This window comes from Pyrgilauda ruficollis, unplaced genomic scaffold (genome assembly GCF_017590135.1).
Source record: "Pyrgilauda ruficollis isolate IOZ18807 unplaced genomic scaffold, ASM1759013v1 scaffold14, whole genome shotgun sequence".
NCBI lineage: Eukaryota > Metazoa > Chordata > Aves > Passeriformes > Passeridae > Pyrgilauda > Pyrgilauda ruficollis.
The window spans coordinates 733334-751859 of NW_024512543.1; the positions used below are offsets into that span (position 1 = coordinate 733334).

General features: G+C 37.9%; 1 protein-coding gene across 1 annotated transcript in view; it reads left to right on the plus strand.

Annotated features, from left to right (window-relative positions):
* The first annotated feature begins 7582 nt into the window (after window positions 1-7582).
* Window positions 7583-18526, plus strand: part of CDIN1 (CDAN1 interacting nuclease 1) — a 124628-nt gene continuing 113684 nt past the window's right edge. Inside the window, exon 1 of the mRNA XM_041460143.1 lies at window positions 7583-7864. Within this exon, the coding sequence (XP_041316077.1) occupies window positions 7764-7864 (101 nt within the window). The 5' untranslated portion in view covers window positions 7583-7763. The remainder of the gene's footprint in view (window positions 7865-18526) is intronic.

Consider the following 18526-nt stretch of genomic DNA (forward strand, 5'->3'; position numbering starts at 1 on the left):
GAATCAACTGGTTTTAGTGCTGCTGTATACATTTGCATAATAGAAATACACTCAAAAGCTTTCCTCCCTGACAAAATTAAAATAAAACAACAACCAAGGAAAAAGAAATAAAACAACAACAACAAAAAAGCACCAATAATCTAGAAAAATCTTTTTATAATTGAAAATAAATTTGCTTTGATGTGTAAAGAAGTAAGTAATGGCTACCTACTTACTACTCTACGGAATCATATACTTTTGTATTTCAATTATTTAATATTTCATACATCTGCATCATGCAGCAGTATCATCTTCTCTCTTAATTTTTGAACTTAAAAATAACAGATCTGAACAAGTAGCCATGTGATTTCAAAGAGAAAGTCATCATATAAACCATTAATATTTTCCTTCATAAAAAAGAGAGGTGAGGGGGAACTTAGACAACAAGTTCATACATTTACATGTTTTCCGAGCTGTTGGATTAAGCAGGTTTTTCCCCCCAAATTGGTATGGCTTGAGTTAGATTTAAAATCTGTTCCCAGAGGAGGCTGATAAATGGATTAAAGTGGAACATAAATTCCCTGTGTCACCCAGTCCCTTAAACCTTGATGTCAGTAACATGCCTAATAATTCCATTATTATAAACGTCAAATATGTTTTACATGTGTTAGAAAGAATAAATGGGTAACAGAAGAAATGGAACACTCAAGAAACTGTAATGCTATTACTATGTTCCATGAAAAAATATCTAATATCTATATTACAGTGTTCATCCACTAGTATTTTTGAATCTTATTTTCTTGTATTTTGCACACTGAATCCTCTCCTATAGGAGACAGACCAGCATATTCATTGTGCTACACATAGTTTGCTTTCCCTTTATGGTGCTATTTCTATAAGCTAGCATAATAGACTGGAGAGTGAGCAAAGACAGAATAAAAACTCACAGTGTGATTTTTTTAGTAGTTAATATGAGAAGCAGCACATAGGAATCTTTCTTAGAAAATATGAGAATTTTTATTCTACTCAGCAAATGGAAATGCCTCAGCCAAAGAAGTGTTTGCACTGGATTTTAAGAAAGATGTTGCGAAGTATAGAGAGCAAAAAAATGACAACCCTTTCAGAAAAATTACTTACAAGAAAGGACTGAAAGAACTGTTCTTGCATACACTTCCAAAGAAATATGGGAGAAGTGGATCAGCATTACAATAACCCTGAAACAAGTGAAAAAGCCAGTGATTTATCATTTTCCCATTTCCTCAAAGTACACAGAGAAAAGTGCTTTCATTTGCAACCCATAGGCTTGGAATTAAATACTAGAAAGAAGCTTTCCAAGTTCAAGTCGAATAAAATACTGGAATATTTTACCAATGGAGACAATAAAAACCTCATTAGGGAAACCTACAATAAAAAATTAGAAATATTTTGGTATGATACTGTTATATTTGATACTATCACATACTTGATCAGGTTGACTACATGATCTCAAAGTTAGTTGCATTCAACTTTTTCCTGATTCTGTGATAACACATTTAAAGAATATTCCAATCCTCTAACAGTGAAAATATTTGATATTTAATGAGAGGTAAGAATTTTTGAATAATACACAATAAAACATTACACATTTTAGAAGAAAAACAGTGAAAGAAACCTCAGCTATTTAATATAATTCCATAAGTATAAGGTGACAATAGAAATTTCACTACTAGTGAAACAGAAAAAAATCACCCTTAACCTACTTCTGTGTCCATCTTCAAAGCTTATGTAATCTAAAATAACACAAAGTTCCCTGAAAATTGTTATATGCCTAAAAGTTCCAGACTATGTATAATAGGGTCCTAATTTTCAGGCTGGCTAATCATACATGGCTCCTACTGAAATCAAAACAGCACTGGTCACTCACTGCAAGCTACCTCTTTCCTGTTTTATTTTCTGTGTGTGCATGTGAAAGGAGGGAGGCAGAAAAAAAGACCCAAATGAACACAACAGCACACAATTCTACAAATTTAACTTTATATTGCCAGATCTCAGGTACTGGATAAATCAGAGAGTTTATGGGAATCTCTTCTCTCTTTCACAATTCATTCTTAGGCAGAATTTGCTCCTGTTTCAGAGATTTTGATAGAAAGAAATAAAGCACAATACTGGAGCTAGTTTTAGCCTTGTACTTAGTTTTCTATTTTAAATCCTTCTGGCTGTAAGAAGAGATATAGACAAGGTACCTAGTTACTCTGAGGTACTATGTTTCTGTGAAGTTAATAAAAATAATGAAGCAATTCAGCAGAGCACTGCTGTCTCATAACAATGCTTCAGAAATATACTACAAAATTATATAATGTTGCCAATTAGCAAAAAACCATAATGCAATTTATTAGTAAGTATACTTTTTATTTCAATAGCTGTATTAATAATTTTAGAATTTTATTTATACATCATAACATCACACAGTCAAAAACTGTGAAACTTGTACATTATACCACACATTTTGATGTACAACCTCATTTCAGTCCTATTCTTTACCTGTATTACAAAACAACTCCTAATTTCTAATTTTCCTCTCCTTTGCCTTACCTACATACAAAATAGTGTACCTCTTCTGTACTTATTATAACTCTTAAATTCAAAATTTGGCCTCACTTATCCTTTACTGCCAACTGTTCACATCAGACATATTAAGCATTACAACAGCATCTTATTGAATAAGCACAAGCAAAAAAATATATACTAGTATATGTATTTTCAAAACACATTCTCCTCTGTCATGTATATTTTTGTATACTTCTGCACGTGTGTATATATTTTTAAATTCATGTATATGTATATGAGAGAAATCAAACTTGAAAGATTTGGCCAAAGCTGTTTACTGCTTTGGGCTCTCCAGTAGAGTACACCCAGGACCTGATTTTTCAGAGTACTGTGCCAGTATGTTCAAGGTTTGACTGTCATTAAATTCAGCTCCATTGACAGTGCTTAGCATTTAGTGCAACAACACTCTCAAATGTAAACCCTTAGCAGAACATATGCAGGATAATCATACTGCTTAATGACTGGCACCTAATTTAGAGGTCTAAATTGTGAGGTCAATCCCTCAAGGGTCTGCTACCATCAACAGAGAGAGGTAGCCTTGCATCCTTATTTCCTCCCGTATGTTGGCACTTCTATTTTCAAGGCTGTCCAGTGAGTTGAATTCACAGTTGATTTAGATAAAAATAATAGCTTCAGGTGGTTTTTTTGCATGTTAGGTTTTCAGCTGGATCAGCTGATCTGTCTGACCATGTACACACACAATCAGCAGTAGCGGTACTACAAGTGCACAGGCATTACTCTGAAACTGGCCAGAGCCAACTGGAATGACCTCTTTAGACAACAGCTTATGGCACCAACGTAATTAAATTAGATGGCTGGCAAAGAATAACATGCATCTTGTGTTAAAAAAAAAAAAAAGAAAAATAACACATGGAAAGAAAAGAAAATTCCATCCAATTACTTCTAAGCTTACATAAAAAGTACATAGAGGCAAGGACAGAATCCATATTCATTGAGTAGCAGTCCAATTATCTTTACACTTAAATTTTCTTTCTACAGTTCCTGCTCCATTCAAACAGTATGTATTCCAAATTTTGCAACAAATAAGGCGGGAGTTTTTCAGAAAAAAACCCAATTCATCACATGACTACAGGGGTTTTTTCCATACAGTGAATGAAGCTGAAATCCTTCGGAGAAAAAGCAGTATACAGCAGTTAATACAGTGTCTTAACAAATACAGACAAAGAGGGGAAATTACTTCAAATAATTTAAATAATTATAACTTTAATAATAACTTTAAATAATTGCATTTGAAAACAGAAAGGTATTTTCATTTAGGTTTGTATATCTGACTACAGAGAGCTTAAAAGGGCAAATCCAAGCTCCAGAAATTTCATCATGTGAAACTACAGGAATGTCAAGTGGTAGGGTAAGAACACTTTGGGCATGTTGCCATCTCAGTTACAGAAATTGATTTTTAAATAACTCATCATTTTCAACAATCTTTTACATCTTGTTACAGAAAATACATAAACATGCAGCTAAGAACCACAGAAGTGGCCCAAGTCCATTAAAATTGATAGACTTTCTATGGACCATAGATCAGGCCCCATGAGTATAAAGTAACATTCTCAATATGTGGCAGTGCACTTTTTCTTTTCCTTTTAAGTACTTCAACAGGCAAATAAGTATTTTATATAGAAACATATCTATATAATAATAGTACAGAAAACTAGATTAATTTGTTTCAATGACTTTGGTAATTATGAGGAACAAATCTGTAGACAAAGAAGGAAAACAATGTCTGCCCTTTTTAATTGGTACTCTACTACATATAATCATTCTATTGCTTCTATTGATGTCACATACTCCACTTGTTGTGGTGTCAAACAATCCCACGTACACTTTTAGAGGAAAAAAACTTAGGGCGACTTACTGTCTTGTGAAATGGCAAAACATTTGTGATGCATAGACCAACTGCTCTTTTTTTGTTTGTTTAACACAAACTGAAGATACCATGGTTTGTTTCACAATACAAGCACATTCAGAAAGTACATTAAAACCCATGGATATAAATTAGAACATAAATTGAGGGTTCTCCCTTTTTATGAGGTAACAACAGTATCCTGTGGAGGTGTTTATTAGACCAAGTTAAGTGGAAGCATTATCAAGTTTTTTTTCGATGAAAAAATGTCAAATAAGAAGAGCTGAATTCCACAACAACAACAAAAAAATCCCATTAAATAGATTTAACAACTGAAAAACACTTCTCGAAGTACAGGCACCAAATTGAATAAAGTGGGATTAAAAGCACTAGACAATTCTAACCAGCACTCCAAATGGTGGCCAGTGATATTCTAGTTTTAGCATAGCTCCCAACATTAGCATCTACAATCAATAGATTGGAACTATATATGAGTGCTAGCAGACTTTTCATTAATTTTGTTGCAGAAAGCAGCATGGACCAGAGATTTTGCCTATGAAGAAATGGGGTGATAAAGTAAAATGACAGCTGCACATAAGGCCATAAAACCAAATCAAAATTTGCACATTGTGCATGAATTGACTCCGTATTAAGATCATACTCTAATTATCTATTCTCAAAATATAGTTGTTATTCTGTGGAGACTAATGAATGGTATTTTAACTCTGAACTTAGCTGTAAATCACACTATGCAATCACATTAAAGTAATAGGAGACACATAATAATATCGCATACTACCAGGTAAAACAAAGCAAAAAAGCAATGGAACAAAGGTCCATTACTTACCGTCCTCCACCAACTGTGCCCAAGACTACCTACAAGGAAGGATGGTCATGACTGGAAGTCCTGTGCCAGGACTTCCAGTTTTGCTCTCTCTCCCTGTCCTTACTTTCCCTCAATAGGTTACATGTCCTCTTCGTTTTTCCCCCAGTTTGTCATTCCCAGCTGTTTGTTTTTCCCATAGTTTTTTTTCTCTTTACTTTCTTCTAGGAAGGAAACTTTGTTTATAAAACAGACAGACTGGAAACCAGCTCCAGGCAAAAACCAGGAGCAGCTGCCTCATGCAGACACCATGGAAACATCTAAGAACAGAGCAAGTACACAGTAACTACTTCCTGAGAATGTTCCTCCAGCATCCAACCATTTGCCACTCTCAGTCTCCTTAAGTCGAATGTAAATTTAAGTTTTTCCCACCTTTTATTTTTCTTATATATTTCATCCAGCTGCTTATTTGATTTATGCAAACTTCCACCATCTACATAATCTTACAATATAGATGTCCACAACTTAATTACAGATGGTCTGATGTTTATTTGATATAGTAAAACTGGAAAGGCAGGTTGATTGATGGAAAAACGTATTTAATGGACTTTCTGCTAGGAACCTCTCCTTTTTTCTTTTTTTTTTTTTCTTCACTGGATTTTTGAATGTTTAATTTCAAAATTTCTGCATTAAGTAATTTAGGCAAAGAGTGATTTATACTTTGCACACAGAACTTCTCATCTATGTTTTGCTTTGCACCATGCAAAATGTTTCCCTGCAGCAGTTCATATCTGAGGACTGTTACCTCCCTATGACAGCATGGTATCAGCTCCTCTTGGTCTCAGTGAACCCTCATGTTAGAAAGTAATGTTTCAAGAAAATTATATCCTTATGGGCCTTTAAAGTGGATATCAGATTGAAAGAACACCATCTTCCCTCCCAAACATACATATAACCGACTATGCTTTTTGACAGAGCTAAAGAAAATAAAGTATCTTCACATTAAATAATACTCCTCATTAAAAGAATGCTCTTTTTTTCCAATGTCACCTATTATTTTTTGGTCTCAGCATGAGGAACAGAACGTGTAATTTGGCTTAGGTTCACTGCATTTCCTTTTACTGTGGAGTAATTAAGGAGTTTCAAACACTTATATTTAGGCCAGAGTGTCAGAAACACCTGTTCCTAGGAGGGCTTCTGGTTCCAAACAAAACTCACCAAAATTCATGGGATATCAAGAGATAGAGGATTCTTTGAGCATTATCCATCAGAAACCTTAATAACTGACCCTGCTGACACACCCATCCTACTTGCTCTTCATTGAAGTTCTAAATTTTGTACTCTTGCAATAAACAGTAAAGTTTCTTGCTAAGATACTGAAAAAAAACCCCTCAAAATGTGATCCTAAAGCTTTCAAGAGAGAAAGCAAGGGAACAGAATCTAAAATCTATAAAAATAAGAAATTCAGTTCTTAACCCATAGTTTTAAGTGCCTGAAACCTCAGGACTAGGACACCACTAACCTTGTAGGTAGCTCATGAATGCAATTAGATAAAGATCTACAGGGGTACTTATATTTCTTGGTCACCAGCACGGTCAATTCTCTTCACATCCGCTAGCCTTTTTATCCTGTTTTTAGGAAAGCATACCTGTCTTTGAAATTGTAATAGCTACTAAAAACACCCAGCACAGAAACTAAGACTTGAAGTATACTTACTGATATTTAAATAGTGTTTAATAATATTGCTTGCCCTGAGTCTTAACAAACTTTGAAGGAAATCCAAACGCAAACTAGGATGGTTTTCCCCTAAAATTCAGCAGGAGCCTTTACCCTGTGCATATAACGGCTGCATGCCATGTGCGCATCCTCAACTCTACTACTACAGCTCTTGTTTTCCCTTTGAACAGCAAGAAACAGTCATTTCAGCGTGACATGCGAAAACGGCCTTGCAAATTACACTTTTAAGGCGTTATACAGGAGGACGCGCAGCCCGCGGCCCAGCGCAGGCGCCCCTGTACGCGAGAGAGAGCCGGCACCTCGGCCCCCTCTGCCCGCTGCGGGCCGGGGCCGGAGGCGGGGCCGCCCGGCAGCTCTCCCGCCCTCGCAGCACCATGGCGGCCGGCAGAAGCGATTTGCGGTGCACCAAACAGGGCGCATCCCCAGGCGTGAGGCTGCCGGCGCCCTGCTCCGCCGGAAATGCCGGGCGCTCACGGCGGCCAGCCCGGCCGGCAGCCGCGCACCCCGGCCCGCCGGAGCGGCTGCGCAGAGCCGGGCGGCGCGGGATGGCCGCTCGCACCGCCCCCTCGCACCGCCCCGGACGGGGCGCGGGGCGGAGCTGCGGGAAGCGGCAGCCGCGGCGGCTCGTGCCTGCCTGGGCGCTCGGCTGGTAGCGACGGGTTTCCCGGGGTTGCCGGGGTTCTCCGCCCCGCCATCACCGCCCTTCTGCCTCTCGCCGCCCGGCGTGACCCGCGCCTCTCCCGCCGCCTCCGCGCAGCCCTGGCGGTGCAAGGCATGAAGCTGAGCAAAGCCCAGTACGATGAGATAGCCCAGTTCCTGGGGCACGTGCAGCCCACCCGGCAGAGTCTGAGGAAGCTGAAGGAGAAGTTTCCTAGGTAAGTGCATCCCGCCTTCCGGCTCGGCCCCCGGCGGCGGCCTGCGGCTCGCCGCGGGCCCGCTGTGCCGGCTCCACCCGGAGCGCCAGTTCAGGCCCCACACGGTACAAAATCACCAGCACACACACACAGTCGTCGATGGCAAGCGACAGCTCGCTGAAGCTGCCGCTGGGAGCAGGATACTGCTCCACCCTCCGTGACCTGAGAAGTTGGCACAAAATAAAGAACACTTCCCCCGACACACGTCCAGGTGAAAGCTCTTGGGGCCCTTCACGAGCTTCTTAGAGACCAAGGAGGTCTTCTGATGTGAATAAAGCCTTACGGTGCAGGACCAGCCTCTGTGGCTGAAGCCAAGTATGAAATGCATCCTGCAATGTCATTGCCCCTGTCTCTTAGGGATAAGGGACTTCATGGATCCATAATTCTCTGCTTGCTGCTGCATTCCAGTTGAAACTGGAAAAGGGATCATCTTTTTACCTATGGTCATTCATGTGCTTCTTTGCCTGAGCTGTGTTCAGAGTTCTCAAAGACATTTGCAAATGACCATGGCCTAGGATGGGAAGGTATCCATGACAGGATGTGCTCCATGCACCAATCTTCATTGCTAAAATTTACTTCCTACCAACTACAACAGATGTTGCAATGTTTTCACTTTCCTTTCACGTTTGGGGGAAGGACTGCTGTTGCTGAATTGGACAGGAAAGCAAATTGGGTTCTGTGGGGAGAAGAGTGATGCTAAAATCACAAGAAATAATACAGAAAAATGTAGGGGGTTAGATATTGTATCTAGTTTGGTGAAAGAGAGAAATTAACAAAACAGAAATCATTCACATGCTTCCTGAATGAACCTTGCTAGTCTTAACCACAAGTGTAGTGGAAGAAACTGACACTGTGTGTAACTCACAGTAAGTGGATGAAGGGCCAACATTAACTTAGGCTTTTAAACTGTCCAGTGAAATCCTTTCCTTTTCAGGAAAGCGTGAGAAAATTGTCCTGTTACAGAGAGGTAGTGTTAATAAAGCATTGTGGTTGGTTCAGGGAGTGCATTGAGCTACGTTTTGGGAACCCGGCTCACATTGCACAGTACTTCTGCAACTTGGAAAAGCACTTACCATAACAACGTGTGTTTCAGGAACTTAGACTTGGCTTTATCACTTCAGTGCTAATGAAATTAGGAGAGAGTATTTGTGGGTATTTGTGTGTGCATGCACACAAATACCCACAAATGTGTATGCATGTGAACATACACATGCACATGTTCACTTTTTCTACTCTCCTTATATAGTTGTCTTGAAAGAAGGTTAGAATTTGGGTTGGTTTTCCAGGTCAGTCGCTGTTTTTAGGAACCTGCTTCCAAGACAGATTCATAGGCACATGAGTGTTTGTTAATCAAATTTGTCCAAAAAAGACTGAGCTTTTCTGTTATATTTTACTTCCCAGTCCAATCACTTTGTGCTACAAAAAATCCATTGAATCCTCTGTTTCAGAACTTGATGGCTCCTGAATAACTATGTGAAACAGTATAGGGTTATTTAGGAAAAGAATTCTGTGTTTTTTTCTAAAGGTCCTGGCTCAAGTGTGGTGAACACTGCGAAGCAAAGGTTCATTGTAGTAGTTGCTTCCACAATTAAGTGGCTATACCCTTATCTTGTTATTGACATTGTGACATGAGAATGGCGTCTTCTGAATTTTGCTTGTAGATCTCCTGAATTTTGTTTGCCCATGCTACAAAAAGGCTAAAATCTTCTATATGAGCAATGAATTTTAAAAAATGCCTGTCTTAAATATATTTTGAGGAGCTCTGTACATCTTCTTTCTGGAAGTGTGATGTTTCTTTGTTGTATCTTTGTTTATTTCTCATAACAGGTCAGATGCAGAATATAAACAATACATTCAAAGGCCACTGCTTTCCTTAGCAGTAAGGAGGGTGTGTTGAAATTGACACATGTTAGGATGTGGAAAACAGGCATTCTCTATAACCCTTATGTTGTAAAAGAGGCCAGCTGCAAGCTGCCGAGATTTGTAAACTTATATGCTGTCTTAAGGGGGAGGCTTTTTCAGTGATATGTTTGATAACTGTGGAGTAAGTAAGTTTTTCTTATAATCTGGAAATTTTGTCATTCTCTTCTAGGACAAGAAGGGTCTTTAGGACTTTCTGGCTGGATTTTTTAATTTTTCTTTATGAAAGCCAGAATCAACTAAAGCCCCCCACCCACCTCAACTTTTTAATTCAGTCTTTTTAAAAAAATATTCCAGAATCTGTCATGGTACCTGCAGTGTGATAAAGGTGTCCATAGCCAGTTTCTCATTATTATATAGTAACAGTTGCTGATTCAAACTGGAAGGTAGTAACATCCATAATAGCAGCTTTCACCTTGCACTTTCAATCTTTCCCTGGGAAGGATTGGTATTCCACTGGTAATGTAATACATAAATTGACAGTTTTCAAATATTTTTGGTTCCTAGTGCCTCATAGATCTTGTGGATCTTTGGATTTCTGCATTAATCTGCTCAGTTTTTTTCTAATACTGTCTTATCTCTTGGTTCTTCCCTCAGCTGTTGTATTTCCTGAAGCCTCAAATGTTATGCTCCTGATTTAAAATCTCTTTCATGCTATGTGAAAGGGCCTACTCTTGTTCTGCAGTTTCTCCCTAAGAATAAATTGTAATTTCTGTAAACAATTGCCACAATGTAATGAATGCACAGGTGTGGTGGGTGGTAGCTGCCACCCTGACCTGTGAATCTAAAAAAAAATTATAACGGGGTAGTTTGTGCTTTACTATTATTGAACTACTTCACGAGGTGAGATTATTACTTCAAATGAGTATTGTCGTGTGACTTATTAATGTCAAAAAGTCAAAATTAAACTGCTTCTCATACTGTTTATAAGTATTTTAATACAAGCATTGGGAATTCTTATATTTTACAACCCTGTAACTTTCCATACAACATGGATTTAGTCTACTTTGCTTAAAATCCAGTTATTTGGCAAAAACTTGGATATCCAATTGCTGTTCTTTTTCTGTTAATGCTGTGCTTTGTATTTCATGCCTGGCAATTACCAATGTATTATTCATTTCTTTATTCTTAAGGTATTTGTTACATCCTCAGGAGTTGTCTCCTAACATGTTCCCATTTAACAGCAGGGTATTTGGATGACCTGAGGATTATCAAAATGTGATTTTGAGCACTAAGCACAATAAATCTCTGCCAATATTGGATCAGTGATCCGTAGTTCCTTTGATCTTTTTCACACATACGCCACTGGACTGATAATTCTGTATATTCAATGTTGTGCTTTTCTGTTGAAGTGTATCACCTTTTCTGTTTAGTTTCTCTCCTGAATTTTTCTATTTGCTAATTATTTTTGGTTTTCTTTACTATTTTTGTATTATATTCTTCAGCTTTCCCTTCAGCTATGGACTCATGTCCTTCTGAGGTACTATTCTTCTCAATGAGAGCTAATGTCTAAATTGAATGAGCCATTTTAGGACTGGTTTTAGGCCGTTGCAGGAAATGTTCTGAGAAAGTTGAAATCCTTTTTTTCAGTGCATGTTTCTCTCTTAAATGGTAGTAAGAGCTGCCTACAAATAGAATCTTCTAGATACAAATCACCTTAGAACGACCTATTTATAGTGACAAAATGTAAGTTAGACCTTTAAAATTATTTTTTCAAAGACTTGTTCTGAAAAGTCCAACTTCTGAGAGTTAAATTCGTACCCAAACTGATACTCTAGTACTTCAGTTTAACTGTTTACTGTTTTAGTTGGTTCAGTTCTTCTGTATATGGCAGAATACATTGTTTCTCTCAGGAACCTTTTCTAAAGCTTCTTATATGTAGAACATAATTGACTTACGAGTAGACCCTTCTCAAATATATACCTGACACATATTTTCCTGTTTTTCTTTGTATCCAAGTCTGATTGAATATTGTAGTTTTCTTGACCAAATCTTTGTCTTGGTTTAAGACAATTTAAAGGGGAACACTCTTAAATGAGTTCTCCTTTGTTTTCACCAATCCCTTTCTATCAATAAGGAGAAACAAAATGCAAGTAGATGTAAGTGAAAAAAATAACAGTTTACTAACAAATGAGACTGCAAAAGGGAAAAATAATGGTAAATAACCACTAGACAGAAAATTGCTAAATCTCACAAACTCTGCCAGAACATAGAGAGACCCAAAATGGCAAAAATACCCTTTCCAAGATGGTGCCCACCATGAGTGACCACTGTAGGGAGAGAAAGGGAAAGTGGTGGCAGACCCTGCCCCCGAGATGGCGCCTTTGCAGGTGATCGTGCGGCCTGGGAGACGAAATGGAGGGATGGTAGCAAACCCTGGGGAAGGCAGGAGCTTATGCAGCGTTTCTAGCAGCACATGAGAAGTGCTGGCACCTGTGGGGTCAGCACCACTGCCCACCAGACTCTGATGATGTTGGTGCTGATGTCTCTGAACTGTGGGTATGTTGCGGGGAAGAAACTGGTCTGTCAGCCCTGGTATGAGGTGACTGGGCCCCAGCAACCAGCTGGCTTTGCAAAGTTCACTCCAAAACAGTTTTTGATTGTGAAATGCAGTTTTCCCCAATGGCTACTATTGCAAGGAAAAAACTGCAAACAACCTCCCAAAGTAACCCCTCCAAAGCGGAGCCTCCACTTTCAGCACATGCTGCCAGCAGTGAGTTTGTTCCCCATTTCCCAACTCCAACTTAAAAAGGGACTGCAGCAATGCCCCCTCTGCCCTGCGGTTCCGGTTCTGGATGCACTGGATCTTAAAAAAGGCCATAACAATTTTTGGGCATGAATAGATACGGAATATAGTAACATTTTGGGTTACATGACAGTCTTTCCTTGGTCTCTGCCGAACTTTCTAAGGACGTAAGCTTTGGTGACCCCATTCATTATGATACTGCCTTGTTTGGTTTTTTTTTTGATGTGAGGTTTTTTTCTGGCTTGGTTCTGTTCTGAGTGCTTGAGTTTCTTACACCAGCTTGTGCTTGAATTGGCAATCCAGAAACTTTCTAGCCTTGAGCATCTTTTAGTGATTCCAAAACCCATGCTTTTCAAGTTCTTGAACTGAACTGTTGTGAAACACATTTCAGTCCATTTGAGGAGTGCTATATTTTTCCATAGCGCAGTTTGTGTAGTCCGTATTGTATCTCTTCCTTTTTTCAAGTTGTTAAACAAACTTGGTGCCTCTAGCCTGACTTTCCTTTAGGTACCTTCACTTGCATTTCTTTAAAAGAAGCATTAGTTTCTGAGACTATTTAAGTGCAAATTGTGTTATAGAGATTTTCAAAGTACTAGTGTTTTGAAGTATCATCTGACTTATCAGCAGCTGTGTGCAGTTCATCACTTTTGTGCATCTATTCAAAAAAGTACCATTCTCATGTAATCAAGAGGATCTTTTTTCATAGCAGAAAGGTAAGGGAACCTGGCATAAATGTAAGAGAAGTACTTTTAAAATTTTTTCTTCCTTTTTTTTCCCCAGTAAGCAAGAGGAAAATGTGATGCACAGCTTTATATTGATACTTGAGTATGGCTATTTGGTTTTAATGTATGTAACTTCATATTTGATTGTTGGAATGTGCACACTTGGTTCCCACAGCATATCAAGGGATGCACATTCCTCTACATTGATGACCTCGACTCTTCATTCCGTAGTATCATTCAGTTTTCCACACATTTTCAGTAATTGTGTTGCTCTTTCTCCAAATTATTGATGGCTTTATTAAATGACACCCGGCCTGGAAAGCGTCTCAGCAAGTTTCATTTAAAAAAAAAAATGTATCTGCACAGTAATGTGTTACAATGTAAGTTGGAAAAAATAACCTGTTTGTTATTTGCTCAATTTTATCCCTTTCTCTGTGGTGATTCATATTAAATCAGAGTCCCTAAAGAAGCTTAAATGTATGGTATGAATGTTATTTCTTCTACCAGCAGCTTAAGACTGAGGAAGATTTTTTTTTTCCTCTTTTCCAGTGTCTTTTTTGCCTCTGGTTTTGTTTTTTAGGGTTGGGTGTGGATAGGCCTCTCATTTTCCTCTTGAAGCCAATTTTATTTACAGAGCAATATATGGCTTCTTTATGAATAATTTTATTCTGCTTTCATGCAATTGCTTAGATTGTTAAGCAGTAGTGATGAGCCTATGATGGTTGTGGTGAGAAGCAGGAGGAATTTTTTTCTTTTTCTTTTTTTCTTTCCAGTTCTGTGTTCTGGTGTCTGGAGCCCGCAGATTGGGTCAAAGTGGAAGGAGACTTCTTTGTGCTTTGCTCTAGTGCTCTTTGGAGCTGCTGTTACCTGGGAAGGCAGACTGGCAGTGAGGCTCCTGAGCAGAGGGCAGATAGCTGCCTCCCTGGCTCGCAGAGTTCGAGGCTCTGAACTGGGGCACAGGATTATTAGACAGGTTGTATTTATGAGCAGGTGTCCTACTGCTGCGTGACACTGCACTTGCACTCTCTTCTGCCTAGAAAGGTTCTTGTCATAGCAAACCCAACGTTATTCTTGTAACTTCTGCTCTCCCTGACCTTCTGAATAGTTGATTAATTACTTTGAAAAGCAGAAGAACTAGGCTATTTTTCATTACTTTGCAAACACTGATCTAGCAAATCTCATTTGGAGGGTTACCTTTGTGCCTGTTGAGTGATAGAAACTTATTCTGAAAAAAAAAAGTTTAAAGGCACGTTTTAAGCTCCTTTCTCTATATTCTCAATACTTAACAATGACATAAATTCATGCTCTGCCTATATAAACAATCCCATCAAGTGGCAAGTGCTTTGTACCGCTGTACCGTATTTAAATGTTCTGGAGTGTTTAAGGAGAGTATCAATGAAACAGTAAATTTTCAAAGTTTTATACTTTCTTCTTCTATATTAGACTTCTGAGTAAACCAAGTTTGACACGGAATTTGTTTTTGTCTACTCTATGTAGAACAAACAATATAATTTAAAATTTGTTGTGTACTTGAAGCTGCAGTAAACCTCACAGGTAATTAGATAGATAATAAGAGATGAGAAAGAGGTCTTGGGTCATTAATTGAAAAGATAATTATGTTCAGGTTTCAAGAAATGACCCACAATAAAATGTAGCATATTTTAAATAATCCTAAAATGAAATAAAAATTAACTGTGCAAAGTAATCATGTGAACAACTGATAATACTCCCTTTGGAAAGATGTTCTTGTTATTTGACCCCTTGGTAGAAAATCTAGTGTATCACAGCTTTGATAGGCTGAACCAGTGGGCGGTTTCTCTTTTCACTTAAATATCAGTGAACAAGTATTAAAGAACTTGTAACTTGTTGGATTTGATATGACTTCTAACAAACTGTTTGGTAGTGTTATGACCCACAATGGGAAGGATACCAGTCCTCTCCTGTAATATGAAATATTGTGAAAGAAATCAACAATATCTGTGTATAACTCAGAAAAACTTTATCTCCTTTATTATTCATTAAATTAAACAGAAGATACTGACTTAAAAGTCAGATATTGATAGCAGTGGGCAGTTTCAGAGTAGAATGGAAAATAGTTTTGCTCACATTTGTGGCTTTCCCAACACCAACAGACAGGATTTAGGCAGAAAACTTCCACTGGCACATGTAAATGCTAAATTTTCAGGACATGGGTGCTTTCTTTTTTTTTTGAGAAATAGAAGGGGCTTTTTTTGAATTCTTCGCATGTTACCTATTAATAGAAAAGTAGGTGTAATATATGTGTATGCCAGCATGAAAGTTAATTTTGAAGGAAGTCCATTGTAGTTTTCTGTCACGTTTTTTATAGGTGTAACCATTTTCTCCCTTACATGCACTCCCACATATGTTGTCCATCCTAGCAAAATACAAGCCTATTTTAAATGTTAGTCTTGAAATTTTGTTTGAAATACACAAGGAAAATTTAGGTTTTATTTTCTGAATTCTTGAGTACTGATAAATCTCTTCCTTTTCTCTTAATGTTTTCCCCTTCCAGTTTGTGAAGTGTTACCATATGGGAGTACACTTCTTTTCATAAAGAAAAAAAAATTACACAGAACAGAACTTATTACACTTGTGAAATTCATTTTGGCTGAGTAAAGGGAAACCTTTTTTGGCCTTGAGGAATTTATACAAACCACTTAGAAGCCAATCCTATATCCTTTGAAGATTTGATGGTGAAATACAATGATTGGAGGGGGTCTTTTAAAGCAGATGTGGAAATTAGTTCCCTATAATTTGAAAATGCATTCTGAATCTGTTGGAGCTATGTCTTAAGTGTTCTTGTTTAATTCAGAAGAAAAGAAATAAAAAGAGAAAGAGAAAAAAGAACCAGAAAAAATGCAGAGAAAGGAGAAAGCAATAGGAAGAAAAGAGAAAAATATAGACAAGAGGGAAAAGAGAAAAAATGCAAGAGAAAAATAAATGAAATGTAGAAAAAAGAGAGAAAAGAAAACAGAAAAAGAGCTGAAGAAAAATTTAAAAAGGGAAATGAAAAAAAAAGAAAATCCTTTCATATGTCAAAGCTGGGAGAGTTGTCTTGGTCACCATGTACACTACTGTGTTGATTTGTGAGGTTTAATATGGTTGTACTTTCTGACACTTCTTAAATTCCATGGATGTGATAATCACTGGTAGGATAGGAATATAAGTCTTGTGACACAGTCTTTTTCTATGCATTTTATTCTAAGGTAAGCTTGATGTCATCAGACAGACCAACAGATGTCTGTAGATTTAAAGGCAAGATTATGGTGGTTGTTAAGGGAGGATGAAGTGGAAGTTTTAACACTGACCATATGTGCTTTTTAATTGACTTGTGGATTTTAGGATGCCATGATATTCATGTTGCTTGTATTTAAGGAATATTGTGATAGAAATGGTAATTCTTGATTGTATTTTAGAAACAGCTCCATAATGTATCATTCTTCTGAAGCCTGAAAACAAGTCTAGGCTCAAGTTTTATGAGCGTAGGCAATTTGCTACATCAGAATGGAAAATATTTTATTCATGCGTTGTTTTTTGGACAGTCATATTCTGGGCTATATTACAATGGCACGATAAATTGCTGAATACACTGTCTGCTGAATATGACCTCACCATGAAAAATTTGATGCATTAGAGTAGGAAAGGTTGGAATATATCAACCTTAGCTGACAAGGGATTTTGAATTTTGACCTAACACAGATGACCTTTGTGTGCAATAAAAGTGAGTTTAATCTCCAGGTCAAGGTTGAGGTGAACGGTAGGGCAATGTGGATTGGTTTGTACTGGCTGTGTCTGGATCACACCTAGCAAGCAAAGAAATCCAAGGTCTTTGCACTTCAGAGTAACCAAATGCTTGTTTACCTAAACTTTACTCATATCTGTTATACCACATTTAAAAACTTGTGGTACTGTAGACAGCTAACTCCTCAGCAGCTGTGGACTATTTCATTTGAAGCTCAGTGTTTCAGAATAATAGGCATGAGGTATGTATATTCTGCTCCTATAGATCACTGAATAGGTAAATAAAATTTCTCCTCTAGCATGCAGAAGAAAGATTTTTCATGATATTGCCTTGCTATGAAAAGGGTGAAATCTAGAAGCTTTGTTTCTTTGACAGCTCGCCTGTCTTTTGAACATTGGAAGTTTATTCCTAAGTGTCTTATGCTTTTAAGAGGAATGTAATTAAGAGAGTTCTGATATGTTTCACTAGGGAAATACAAAGAAAACAGGTCATTTTGAGTACTCCTTTGCTGTAAAAGGTATTTGATCAGAAAAGCTAAGTTACAAAATGGTTTGGGGATTGTCTAGGTTACATAATAAAGACATATAGATTAATTTAAATAAAATACTGTCACATTTGTAGTAGTCACAAACAAAATCTATCTTTTTAACTGGCTCGTGTTCTAGGAGTGCTGTTTCACTGATGTACCAAAGGTATATTTGCTGAATACTTTACACATTGAAGAGTGGTAGCAGTGGTGCTGTTAGAAGGAGCAAGTTCTCTTTAAATCAGCCAGAGAAAAAAAAGTTTGAGACTAATGGAAAGAACCTCTACTCCTTTAATAGAGCCTGCAAAATATATTCTCCAGGACTGATCAGCTCTGAAGGCTCTAGAGGTTTGATGATTGGAATGGCAGGAAATCACGCTTTCAGGACATAACGAATTGACTAGGCCATCCATCATTTGTTAGCATGCGCTGAAACACTGGGTTTGTGTGCAGAGGTCTGTGATTTAGTAAATACTTGGGAGATGAATAGAGCTTACACACAAGGGAAGATATTGCTGTCCTTCAGCAGCCTTAGACACAGATCCCTGCTGAGAAGGCCGTCTGACAGCAGCTCATCAGTAACTGGCCTGTCACAGTCAGTGATGCCCACCAGCCATCCCCAGTATATTAAATGCATTTTTAATATCTGCTTCAGTAGATTTAATGAAGAAAATTTAGTTTCCATACTCTGATCACTGCTTTCTCAAGTGTTTTAAAGCATTGAGCGAAGCACTTCCAAGAAAGGAACTGTGCTGATAACAAGAGGAGTTCATTGAAAATCAGAATGAAACAGGGGTCTTATTATCCAAATAGTTTCCTTAAATCAAAACAAAAATGTTTGGAAAAAGCAGTGATGATCTTAGAAACAATTGACCCTCCTGCAGAGGGACCTTATGCAGCAGGCTGTGCAGCAGCAGAGATGCAGGGCTGGGAAAAGTGTTTACAC